At 40.5% G+C, this 13898-nt stretch overlaps 1 protein-coding gene across 1 annotated transcript in view; it reads right to left on the reverse strand.

The window, feature by feature from the left end:
• Window positions 1–4527: 4527 nt before the first annotated feature.
• Window positions 4528–13898, reverse strand: part of HK2 (hexokinase 2) — a 93708-nt gene continuing 84337 nt past the window's right edge. The window contains exons 14-18 of the mRNA XM_027865147.1: window positions 10459–10558; window positions 10167–10350; window positions 9429–9584; window positions 6796–7029; window positions 4528–5721 (exon numbers count right to left, since the gene is read on the reverse strand). Coding sequence (XP_027720948.1) covers window positions 5577–5721; window positions 6796–7029; window positions 9429–9584; window positions 10167–10350; window positions 10459–10558 — 819 coding nt within the window. The 3' untranslated portion in view covers window positions 4528–5576. The remainder of the gene's footprint in view (window positions 5722–6795; window positions 7030–9428; window positions 9585–10166; window positions 10351–10458; window positions 10559–13898) is intronic.

Raw genomic sequence — 13898 nt, forward strand, 5'->3', positions numbered from 1 at the left:
CCACACTTCCATGATCATTTAAGTGTTGAGTGGGTTCCATGAGGGGTCTTTGGCATTTGAGAGTGTCGCTGAGCCTTTTATTAGCAAAATGCTAACGTTATTAATAAAATGACTAATTACCCAGAAATTATGTCTCAAACTTTTTAAACGTCACAATACACATTTTAATATACTATATACACGTAAGATGGTTACTATATATATGTATATATACACACATATACATATATATGCACTAGATTACACATATACACATATTAGATATGTATATGTGTAGGTATACACACACACAATACTTACATATATGTGGGCAGCTAGGTGGAATACTAGATAGAGCACTGGGTCTGGAATAAGGCCTCAGATACTTAGTAGCTATGTGACCATGGGTAAGTCACTTAACCCTGTTTGCCTCAATTCCTCATCTGTAAAATGAGCTGGAGAAGGAAAAGGTAAACTACTCCAGTATCTTTGCCAAGAAATGGGGTCATGAAAGTCAGACACAGCTGAAAAGACTGAACTACAAAAATATTGTGCATATACATATATGTATATACACAAAAAGCTACTCAAGTCTGGCTTTACAAACTCAAACTGATAGTCTAAAGAATTGAGTATTAGATCAGGGATGGACCTCAGGGACATATTAGCTGAAGCCCTTAATTTGCCTTGCCCAAGGTTATACAGGATGGCAAACATCAACTTTTCTTCACCCATTTGCTTCCTATGTCCCTAAAGCAATGATACAAGACTGTGGCTACCATCCCTCCCCTCCCCCCTCACTCCCTTTCTCTGAACTTTGGCTTCCTCATTTGTATGGTAAGGGACATTGGACTAAATGTATTTTTTAAGGCCCCTCCTCCTAGCTCTAAATTCCAGGAAAATCTTTGGCTATATTCAAGATTCAATTCATTGCTTTGCCATGTGCTACATTTTCTAGAAAACTTTCCAATGGTTGCAGAAGTAGTAACAAGAGACCTGGAACATGAACCCAGTTACCTTCTGACTTCCAGGTGCTAAAGCCGTAACTAGAGGTAGGTGGACGGTGGTAGTAATGGAAGTGAGGGGTGGGGTGGTGTTGTGACTGGGCTTAACCAGAGCGCACTTACAGAATACCAAGAATAATCCATTAAAATAAGAAGCTACCATTTTTAGCTTATTTCTTCCACTCACTATACTTCCTCATTAGCTGTTTCCCACCATGGGATGGTGTCCTAGGGTGTCTCCCCACCTCAAATGAATGTTTTAAAAAGTTGATTAAAAATACCTAGTCAGGCAAAAGGACTCACACGCACAAAGATATTTACAGCAGTTCTTTTTGTGGTGGCAAAGAACTGGATGCCCCATCAATTAGGGAATGGCTGACAAGCTGTGATACATGAATGTAATGGAATACTATTGTTCTATGAGAAATGATGAGCAGGTAGATTTCAGAAAAACCTGGAAAAACTTATATGAACTGATGCTGAGTGAAATTAATAGAACCAGGAGAATATCGTACACAGTAACCGCAACATTGTGCAATGATCAACTGTGATAGACTTAGCTCTTCTCAGCAATGCAGTGATCTAAGACAATTCCAAGGGAAGAACTATGAAGTCTAAATGCAGATCAAAGCATACTATTTTCTCTTTTCTTCTTTAATTTTCTTTCTCGTGGTTTTCCCCTTTGGTTCTGATTCTTCTTTTACAACATGACTAATGGGGAAATATGTTTAATATGATTGTACAAGTATAGCCTATATCAGATTGCATGCCATCTTGAGGAGGGGGAAAATTTGGAACTCAAAATCTTATAAAAGGGAATGTTGAAAGCTAAAAATAAATTTAAAAATTCAAAATTGTCAGTAAAAAAAAAAAAAAAAAAAAAAGAACCTAGCCTACCACTTCACCCAGGGCACATTTTTGTGCTGCTTGATTCAGGGGAAAAATAATTAGTTCCTTCTCTGTTGAATTTTCTTAATACTCTGACAGGAGGCAACACTTTTCCCTGTCCCCTCCCCCCCAATATAGTTTATTTTAATGCCCCAAATAAACCAGCAAAAAATTTTGAAAATTTCAAAATTTTATTAAGAATACTTAACATGTACAGGTAGTTTTAAATAGTTACTGTACAGACGACAACATCTTCCCTGGGTTAAACTGTGACACAGACAGGGCCTTGGGATCATATCTGTTACACAGAATACTTCATTCAAACAGAATTCATTGTAGCAATATCAGCAAAGCTATATTAATGCAGGCTGTTAGCCGGAACCAGGAAATAACCTCCGTAAAACTTGAGCACCTTTCCAAGGTCTTGTATTTAAGGACACAATTTCACTCTTCAATGTTGACTTAGGCAATCCACAGTGAACTATTTTTTGTCCCCCAAAACAATAATTTATAAATGATCCCTAGCTTTCAAGTTAAAAAAAAAAAACCCAAAAACATATCATATTGGTCTGAATATAGGCTGGTCCTTCCCCCACCCCCACACAAAGGTCACACCCCTAAAATGAAATTTTTTTGAAAAGCAACAAGTCCATAGGTATATACTACAAAGTAACACCAAGGGGAAAGTGGGCCTATATTTGTATCAATACAGAATCTCTCCTTTAAGTGGCCGTCTTTATATGGAACAGGACAGAATAATCTTTTTAGCAAAAACATCATATTAGATGATCCCCTTTATGACTATCCAATGCATAATGGAGAGCCCATTTGGCCATAGGCCAGACTAGAAGCAGATAGGATGGGGTTGGGGACAAAATGGAAGTTGGCCCCTTTCCCTCCTAGACAGCTCCCAGGCTAAGCTAGGTGGCTGTGGCCATGAAAGAGTCAAATGGTTTTCAGTTTCTTATGGGCAGGGACACTGTGTTAGAGAACCTTTACATCTCCATCCTAGCATAGCACTAATCAAATACTTGGCACTCAATAAACGATTTGCTGGTTTACTGCTACAGGGGAGAAGTCAATGGGCAGCATCACCTCAATCGTGAGCCCTTGGGATAGACCCTAAGAAACCCTTAAGTAAGGACTTCTGATACAACAGTGATTTGGGAATCCCTTGAACTATACCTTTTTCCTGGAGAAACACTAGCTGAGATTAACTGACAATTCACAAAGGCAAAGGACACTCTTCACAGTTGGTCAAAAATTATACGCAGTTGCCCTTCTGAGCTTGCCTGGGGCTTTCCCCCAGACATCTGTCCACCCAGTAAAAGTTATCAAACCCAGCCCATCCTGGACAAACAAAGCTATCTGGTCACTTTAATACAGCCTTGCTCTAATAGCTTTCCTATTGTAAATAACCACAACATATGTAATTTTCTGGTTGGTTTACCTGGGATGCAGCCTACTAGAGTGGGAAGATCAGGAGTGAGAAGACCTGGTTTCTAGTCCTGGTTCTGCTATTAAATTTGTTTCATGCCTTTGGGCAAATCACTTCCCCTCTTTTCATTGGGCTGGTTTTCTCTAAAATAAGGGGGAGTTGGTTATACTCAGTGATTTGAAGATTTCTTCCAGGTCTAGAGTTCTAACTTCTAAATGCTAACATTTCCCTCCAGCTCCAATGATCTATTACCCCACCCCACTATATTTTAATTTTGTTCATTTAAAATCATCTAAAATTCCACTAAATTTAGTTTTGTTTCTGAAATCACACTATTAGAATTCTCCTATATACTTAAGTTGCATTTTCTCAAGGTCATTCTCTATTATATATAGTTTCAGCTTATAAAAAAAATAAGCATTTCAGAGATTCCCCCCGGAAACAGGCTTCCGGATTTGTGCTCTTGCAATGCAAAGCACACAGAGCAGCATCTCTTGGCACCCTCTTCGTGCCCAGCAGCTTGAAACAAAGACTTTATAAAAACATACAAAAGTACCAATGTACGCCTGACTGATGGGGGCCACACATAGTGGTTCAGACATCAGCAGACACCATCTCATGTGATATATTTACAAAATAAAGCCCAAATATAATTTGCTGGCAGCAAACAATCAAACTGGTTACCCCCAAAGATTTGGGCATGGGTTTTTTTTTAAATGTTTTTGATCAACCAGTGATTGGTCATATTTTAAAATTGAAACGTGCCTCTGAACCTATCTCCCCAAGAGCTATGTATGACATGTCCTTCTGCTGACTGTACAAGAAAACTGATGGGAGTAGGGACCCTGGAGGATGAGTCTAGCTGAAATGGCTTCCCTTCCCTTTGGCCCTTTTTCTTCTCAGCTGGATGTCATGTGCAGACCGAATATCCTCCTTCATGGTAGTGAGCCATGGCAGTAAGATGAGACCCACTGAAGCATTCACAGCTGAAGCACTGAGATCAAGCTTCATGGCTGTGGTTTGGCTCCCTCAGGAAAGAAGATGAGACAGCCACTTACTGTGACAGTGTCCCCGCCCCACACCCAGCTACTCCACACTGTCCCAACGAAGGAGACAGGGAGGAGATGAGACAAGCTAGGACACAGTCATTGTGTCACTACCTTCATTCAACCTCCTCTCCTCATAACCCATTAAGAAACCATTCACAAGGAGCCCCAGTAACTTTGCCTTTCTGTCTTTGAGCTACAAAATTTTATTCCCATGGACAGTCTGACCAGTTTTTGTGACTATGTACATGAAAGAAACTATATAAATACAATACATACATTTCACAAATTACCTACAATATCAGGATGAAGGTGAAGACTGACTTCACAGACTAAATAAACCTTGCTCTATAAACATAGTTAGAAAACACAGTATTTTCACTTCTAGAGAAAGGGGAAAGGAATCCAGCAAACAGGCTCATGGCTTGCGGGCGGCTGAGTGTGCAGAACCAGGAGAGGCAGCTATCTCCCCACTCCCGTGGTTGGGCTTCCGGATCACTCTAATTCAAAGCCAGTCCTCTTTTTCATTTTTCTGGAGACACCCAGGATTTTGTCAAGGTTCTGCTGTACCTCAGGCCACAGGGATGTCTCCCGCCTTGGGCCTGGGGTTGAGGTAGGGATCCAACATCCCCTAGCTTCTGCTACTTCTAAGCTGTAGGGGTGAACAGCCTCCACTAAAAAGGTGACACAACACTGTCAAACATGAAAGTGTAAGAGATCCTACATCCTACATACAGTCTGCATGCAGACTGGAGAGGAATCCTGGAGCCCTCAAGGGCCACTAAGTATTAATCTTATTCAGTATCATTATATTGTGAAAAGGTTAGTAAAGACTAATAAGGTTACTGGATGCTGAGGGAAAAGATGGAAACTGACTGGACTTGTGAATTTAGCCACATGACATTTGATTTTGCCTGGGAGGGTACACATTTCTAGGCACTCAACAGAATTCTAGAATAGGAACTCAAAACGAAACTCAGGACTTGGACGTCCTATCAAATTAAAAAACAAAAAACAAACAAAAAAAAAGGAAAGGAAAAAAAAACAGGCAAGGAAGTCTGTCTGTGACACAAGGGGATAGAGATTCAGCATGGTGCAAGTTCACTTACAATTTACCAAAGGATTTTTTCTTCTTTAAAAATTAAAAAAAAAAAAAAAAAAGGAAAAAGGAGACGGCCAAGAAAGCCCCCCAACACTTCTTCCCTGGGCTCAGTTGTTTCTCTATCGCTGTCCAGCATCTCGGATCCGGCAGGCCACAGCAGTGATGAGAGCAGCTCCCTTCCCACTGCCATCCTCGGACTCCAAGAAGGAAACATCACATTTTGGAGCCAATTCCTTCACTGTCTCATGCATGACTTTTGCAAAACTGTAAAAGAAAAAAGAGACACCCAAACAACATCTTAGTCAGGCCCTGACCCATGAAACATACACTGACCAAAAAGCAGCAGAGCCCAGATTCTTCTAAATACCTAATAAACAACTCTGAAAGCAACAAGCTTATCCTGTAAATCTGCCACGATGATGCCAGCTGCCTATAGCCTCTGAGAGGAGCTAGAGACTGATTCTATAACATCCAGAGGCATATATCACCAGGCCTGACCTGAATTTTCATCTGTAATGTCTCTTACACTCAGATGCTTCCCAAGCAATGATGTGCAGACATTAGGGGAGGACCATCATGGACTACAATGAAAGTCTAAGAGTGGTGATCAGGTCCAACTCTAGCAACCTCTCCACCTCACAACCAAGGAAAGCTTCATTGGCTTTGACTGGGCTACAGCAGAAAGGCTTCTGAACCATCCAGATGAAGAGTGCCACTGTAATTAATCTGTGGGGACGTCCTTCAGGGAATGGAGGAAAGCAGGACACTCCATGGTGCTGTCATAGGCAGGTTGGGCAATGAAAACCAATGGCATAGCCTAATTTCAGGCAACAGAATCAGCCGGGTAACTGTCTGACCCTTCATGGAACAAAGAGGAAGTGAGTAAAGGCAGAAAGGGAGGGTGTCACAAGCAAGGGGGAACACTTTCTACTTGGTTTGGTGACTATCAGGATCCTACGAGTATTTGGAACTGCACCTACATAGAGACAGAGATCGTGAGTATTTCTGTATGCACTGTCTTTCCTGCTAGAATGTGGGCTCTCTGAGGGCAGGGACTCTTGTTCCTCTTTCTTTATACCCCAGGGCTTAGCACAGAGCAGGTACTAACCAAATGCTTGCGAGCTGAGGATCCACCTTTACTGATTGTGGTTCATGGCCAGAGTTGTGGACACTTCAACCAGGCACCAAGTGGTTCCAAACATCAGACAAATAAAAACTATGGTTTTTGAGGGATAGAAGGGTGAGAGTAGGGAGGGTGGAGAGAGGAAGAAGAAGGGAGGAGATGAAATGAAAGCAGGAAAGAGAGAAGACGAGACACGGGTAAGGATAGGAGCTTACTGAGGATGCAGCTTGTACAGAGTCCCATCGACACCCACAGTGATTTTGAGTGAATCCAGCTGGCGGTTCTCCCGTATTTTGTCCACTACGGCCGCCATGCCTGCACCACAAAGCTGGGCTGCCCTTCTGGCCACCACGGTGCAGACCTCTTTGACAATGATACTATCATCACAGGTGCTCTCCAGGCCCAGGTGCCGCAGAATGGTACGGACTTGCAGCAAGGCCAGGCAATCACTAGGGATAGGACAAGAAAGTAAAAATAGCTGGTTTCTAATAATTAAGTTAACAAGAACAGCAGCTAATAGCTAGCATTTATATAGCACTTTATGGTTTGCAAAGTGCTTTACATAGTTTAACTCATCTGATCCTCACAGCAATTATGGGAGATTACCCCCACTTTACAGATGAGGAAACTGAAGAAAAAAGAGGTTAGTTAAGTGACTTGCCCAGGATCACAGAGCCAGTTAAGTGTGTGAAGTAGGATTTGAACTCAACTGCCCTCACTTCTCAGTGTTCTCTAAAACTGAGGATCTGGGTTCAAATCTCAACTTAATCACTTAACTAGTAGAAGCTTTAGTTTCCTCATCGGTAAAATGAGGGTATTGTACCAGTTGTCCTCTCAGATCCCTTCTATATCCAGCTCTATGATCCTATAAGCTCAGCAGAATTAGCAAGGCTAAATACAATAGCATCCTAGAAACCTACAAGTTAGCAATAGTTCTGATATCAGCTCTGTTTTTTTCATGCTTTGTCAACCTGGGCAAGTCACTTAACCTCTGAATTCTTACTGTCCACTCTGTAACACAAAGGATGACAAACCAGAGTCCTTCTTAAAGGGCCCAAGTTTCATACAGCAACTATAAAAACACAGTCTATTTTGGAACTCAGACACAAATGTCAGTGGAACTTCAAGAGAAAGATTTATTTTGCCTTAGAATGGTTTGTATTTGCATTAGATGAAAACTTCTAAGACAGATATTAGCAAACTAAAAATTAGAAAATATTCTTATTTATTAAAGCAAGTTCCCCCCAAAGATCCACTTTTTTTCAGCTTCATAAAACAGTAAAGCTAGAGAAACTTTTGAAATCATCTACCCCAACCTTAACCGCTCCCCAATTTTTCAGATAAGAAGCTAAGGTAAGAGGCCAAGAGAAAGCACATGATTCGCCTATTGGCGTTCCTGGGGTCAGACAACTTGTTAATGGTAGAGCTGTAACAAATAAAATCCAAACCTCCTGATGCTCAAATCAAGGAGATTTCCATTTTACTGTGTCAGCCATCAATAACTCTTTATTTTTGTTATTTTCTAACTGGTATTTCACAAATTCTTCTCAATAACTCAATGAAATTTTGCTGCACTGTGGATTTGCTTTATTATAGTTTGCTGCTTGACACTATTAGTAAAGCTAAAAAGAGAGAGTTGCCAATTCAAGCCCAATGGCTAAACTGCTGGACCTGTATCAAGAAGAGCTCAATTTAAATTCCACCTCCAAGACATTTACTAGCTTTGAGACCAGAGGAAACTCAGAACCAATCTGGACCTCAGTTTCCTCATCTATTAAACAGGGATAATATTACCCATATCTCCTACTTCACAGGGTTACCCTGACATTCAAATGAAGTAATATATATATAAAAGCAACTTGCAAACTCTAAACCACTATACAGTATAAATGCCAGCTGTCCTCATCATTCCTGTGTGATTTAAACCACAACTCTCCTATTTTCTGGGTCTGACATGCAGGCTGAATTCAAGGATGTCACTCTGGCTAGCTGAAAAGTCAGCATATGTAGCAAAAGTCAAAACCCCAATATGATAGTGTTCCAGGTATGCTAAACTCATCTTATGTCTCTTAGCCATAAGACCAATACATAGTTGGTGTGTCTATGTGGTTAGATGACCTATAAAAATTCATTCACATGTGAGTTCAAACCCAAATTAAGCCACAATTAGACTGTGAAGTCCCACTGTCTACGTCATTCCCCAGCTCAAAAATTTACAATGGCTCCCCATCACCTCTGGGCTAAAATATAAAATCTATCCCCCAATCTTCCTCTACACATAATATACAAACTGACTCCAAACTAGCTTTTTCTAGTTATATTTCCAATCAGTCCCCTTTAAACACTGTCACACTAACTAGCTGTTCCCTCAAATGGAAATCTGATCTCTCCTCAATTTGCCTTTGGCTGGTCCCTCTTAACTAGAATGTATTCCTTCCTGGTTAGTCTACTCTTAGAATCCTCCATCTCCTTCAGCTCACGTGTCACGTCCCCTAGGAAATCTACCTTTGTTCCCTCTAAATTCTTTGTTCTGCCTCCCTCCTCCAATTACCTGGCATTTGCTTACATATTCTGTACCACTCCTTCCTGGTAGAATGCAGATGCCTTTGTATCCCCAGAAAGTAGTTAATAAAATTGCACTGAATCAAATGGAAATAAATGAGGACTGTGCCTTGGCTCAACTGTTTATCTCCTCCAATGCCCAGAACAGTTCTCTGCACAGGACAAAGCACTTCACAGGTGCTTATTATTCCCGGTTTGGCTTCTTTTGTAAGGAGTTAGCTGAGCAGCTGTCCCTCAGGTTAGAAAATGGATACTCAGCCCTACCCATCCCAGGCTCCACTCTCACCTCTCAATCTGAGACAGGAATTTGGTTTCAAATATCCCCCTTGTCTTCAGTCGTTCTGAGATCCGTCCACGAAAGAGCAGTCCGCGTTTGGTGAAGTTGATGAGGATGTTGCGGACAATCTCCCCCAGGTACATGCCACTGATCATCTTCTCAAACCTTCAGGAGGAAAATAAGAGAATTGGGGGGGGGGGGGAGGGTTAAGAAGTTCAGGATCAGTCTTCAAAACACTATGGTGGTGGAGGCTTTAGTAGGGGTGGGGTAGGGGATGAGTATTAAAGGAGTATAGTCCTATGGAGATGGTCAATCTCAACATATGGAAGAGTAGCTAACAAGCCTGCTTTCCCTAGGTCAAAAGAGCATACTTTACCTGGTTCCCACCAACTGCCCCATTTTATGGGTTAGCTTTATTCCCTAGGATCACAGGTACTAGGGCTTCTCTTCAAAATCATTATTACCACATACCCAGAACCCAACTGATGGCCATTCTGGATGCTCAAGTTCACCGAGGAAGGTGACTGTTTCCCTTTATATATTTCTAAGCATTTTGATGACATGTTATTGCTCATCTTTGTATCCCTAGCATCTAGTAGAATACCTTAAGAAACGTATGTTGAACTCCCTTTGGCTTTGATCATTCACCCTTATTCCTCAGAACCAGGATGGGATCCTGTCCCATGGACACCATCATTAAAGACCATCACCAAAATCAGGCTACAAACTAATCTTTCAGGTGCTTACCTCTGTTTTCCTGGGTTGAGTGAAAGTTCATCTACAGCCAAGTCAAATTCAGTTCGGATATCATCCAGGCAGCCATTATCCCCAAAAGCACCCCACTCCATGTTGATACACATCCGCCCCTCATCTCCTTCTACCAGCTCCACATTGCGCATCTCCTCCATGTAACAGGCATTACTACCAGTACCTACGAAAGGAGTGAAAACAAAAAGGAGCCAGAGCTCTTCCCTTGGCCTTTCCCACCCAGGTCTGCACATCCCTACACACAAAGGGATGACTTATTTTGGGATCTTACCAACTATGAGTCCTACTTCGCAGTGAGGGTCTTCATAGCCACAAGTCATCATGGTTCCCACGGTGTCATTCACAACAGCAACAACATCCAGATCAAATTCCTGCAGAAGCGAAATTCAATGTTCAATCCCAAAGGGCCCACTAGAAAGTTTGTCTCCCAACAAAATATTCAGGAGATCTTTTTTATGCAACATCAAATCACAGCTGTACCTTATATTGCTCCCTTTTGGAACATACTGGAATTTCAACCATTAAGAATGTCAGTACTGAGGCCCTGCACTATCTATATAACTTCATATACTACTATTTACCAACACCACTATAGCCAAGTTATTCTTACTACCCTTCTGACCTTCTGCATGCCACCAGAAAACTAAGTTTATGCTTATATATACTATAAAATTAAAAACCTGGAAGAGATATTAGGTTATAGAATGAAGAATGTCAGTTCTGAATGGGACCTTAGAAAACAGAATGTAACAACTAGATTAGACCTTAAAATATACAATACATAATGTGAAATAGCCCTTAGCAGACAGAACAAGAAATGTGGAAGTCAAAAGGGACTTCAGAACACCGAACTGAATGAGAGCTAAGATATCAGCTAGTGATGTCTCAAATGAGATAATACATGTAAGTGATTTACAAACCTCAAAACACTATATAAATGCTAGCCATTATAATTAGGAGTACAAGTAATCATTATCATCCAAGCCTTCATTTTATAGATGAAGTAACTGAAGGGTCAACTTGGAGAGGTTACTATCCCTATAGTCAGTCTAGTGGCAGGATTAGAATTCAACCCAGGTCTCTTTGATCCCCTAACCCCAATCTTAGAATATCCTCAGAATGTCTTCCTGCCCATCTCTAGTCTACTGCCTGTTTTCCATCTAAATCCCGGTCCTAACAAGGGTCAGCTCAAGTCGTACTCCTCTTCCCTGACCACTTCCATGATCTTTCCTGTTCCTGAACAGCATGCACATACTTCATTAAACACTTCTATCTCATGAGGGTAAGTCTCATCATTGTAATGAGAGTATGTCTTAAGGACAGAAACCAGTGTGGTATAATGGCAACAGTAATAATAATAATAAAAAAAAATTGTTGTTGTTCAATAGTTTAAGTTGTGTCCAACTCTCCGTGATCCCATTTTGGGGTTTTCTTGGCAAAGATACTACAGTGGTTTGCCATTTTCTTCTCTAATCCATCCCACAGATGAGGAAACTGAAGCAAACAGGGTGACGTGACTTGCCCAGGGTCACACAGCAAGTTATTGCCTGAAGCCTGATTTGAACTCATGAACATGAGTCTTCCTGATTCCAAGGCCAGTACTCTGTCCTCTGAGCCACCTAGCTGCCCCAATTTAAAAAAAAAAAAAGAGATGACATTTATATACAAGATGTCCAAAAAGTGTTTCCCTCAGTACAACTTTAATTTTTAATAGCTTAAAATTGTACTTTTTGGGACACCCTTTATATAATACTTTATAATCTACAAAGTGTTTTACAAGCTATTTGATTTGATCCTCACACTTTCCACAGATAACATGTAAAGTGTTTTCCACAATAGAATAGAATAGAATAGAAGCTCCTTGAGGGCTTTTTTGTATGCATCTCCACAGCCAAGCATAGGGAATGACATAGCAGACACTTAAATGCCCTTTGATTAGTAACAATCCTATAAAGTAAGTACCATGGCTATTATTATCCCTATATTAATCAAGGAGGAAACTGCTTCAGAGGTTAAATGGTCCCAAGTGTCCAAGGCAGCACCAAAGTGCCAAGTTTCTCCTGACTCCAAGTCCAGTGTTCTTACCACTACAACACACTACCTCTTATTGGACAAGTCTGACACTGACTACAGGTGTGACCACAATTATTAGGTCTCCTATGATCCCTAATAATGGATGACTGGAGAGTTCTCTTCCAGCTCAATCCTAGGCCTCTCTCTTACACTTCTGTATCTCTCCTAATACCTAGCACATAAAAGGTGCTCAGAAACAGCTTGATAGATTTCTTCTGATACATAGACTGATATCAATAGGTAGGGGGTAAATCTGTGCTAAAGGCAAGTATTGTGCCTTTATTAGAAGGCAAAGTCTTCTTTTCAATGTCTTCAATCCCAGAGGTCATCTCACTTCTCTCTCCCCACCCCATGTGTCCTGCACCAGAACTCCCTGGAGAAAAAAAGGCAGGTAAGAATTCCCTGTGGCTTGAGCTGGTTAGTGTCTTTAAAGAGTTAGTCTCAGAGACAGAGATGACAGAGAAGTAGGGCCTACTCCTAGAGATGGTTTCTCCTGGCAACTTCCCAGCTACCTAAGAGAAAAATGGTGAGAAAACCAAGAAAAGAAAATGTGTCCAAATGGAATGTTTCTTGAAATTTACTTCTTGTAGGGCTGGACCTTTCCAGGATCAAAAAACATGAAACAAAAACAAAACAAAAATAAGAAACACCAAAATCTATTCAGCAAAAGGAAAGTTACCATAAGTAAAACAGGTAAAAAGCTCTAGAAAGGATGGAAACAAGCCTGCAGAAAATGGAGATGCCAAAACAAATTAGGCAAGGTCCCTTATAAACAGAAACAATCTTTAGCAGGACTCTTGATGAAAGAAAAAAAAGACACAAAGTGGGTGCCTACTGCCTGAGGACTAGTTAAACCAAATGTGTGTGTGTGAATGTAATGGAAAACTATCATAAAGTAAGAAATAACAAAAATTAGGAATTCAGAGAAATGTGGGAAGATTTGTGTGAACTGATGTCGGGTGAAGTAAGACAAACCAAGAGAGTAACACACACAATGGCTCTAGTCATTAAAACCAGCCATTTTCTGATTCATTCATGACTCAGACACTTCAGAGTCTTGGAGAACAGATCATGAAACACTCCACGCCACCCTCCTTGTCTGAATTTCAAGGAAGGGGAATATGGGGTGTATTCAGTCATACTTTCTTAGTCACATCTGGAAATATGGTGTAATCAAGACTATGATGTGAGAATGAAAGATACCAACACAACTTTTAAAAAACCAGAATGTGAGTAGAAACTTAAATGTGCTGAAGATATCATGTGAATTGTTTGTTTTTAATATCTCTTTATTGACATCTGTTGTCTTATTGCTTAAATTTCCCAATTCCATCCCTTGTTAATGAAGCATTTTTTGTTACAAAAAAAAAGAAAAGAAAAAGAAAAATTCAGCAAAACCAATCAACATATCAGAAAAAAAAAATCTGACATTACAGGTAATATTCCATACCCATGCTAAGCAATAGGGGTGGTTATTTTAGAAATGACAAGTGAATTGTGGCAACTTTTTAGAACTGTGTTATCTTATATCTATGCAGGTTTAAACTAGCATTTTTTTTTTTTAAACAAAAAATGCAGATAGAAAGGAAGAATGTGAAGACCTGGCCCTTACTTCCTCATTATATTTAAAGCTATAAG

This window comes from Vombatus ursinus, unplaced genomic scaffold (assembly GCF_900497805.2).
Source record: "Vombatus ursinus unplaced genomic scaffold, bare-nosed wombat genome assembly UNPS02014778.1, whole genome shotgun sequence".
Classification (NCBI taxonomy): domain Eukaryota; kingdom Metazoa; phylum Chordata; class Mammalia; order Diprotodontia; family Vombatidae; genus Vombatus; species Vombatus ursinus.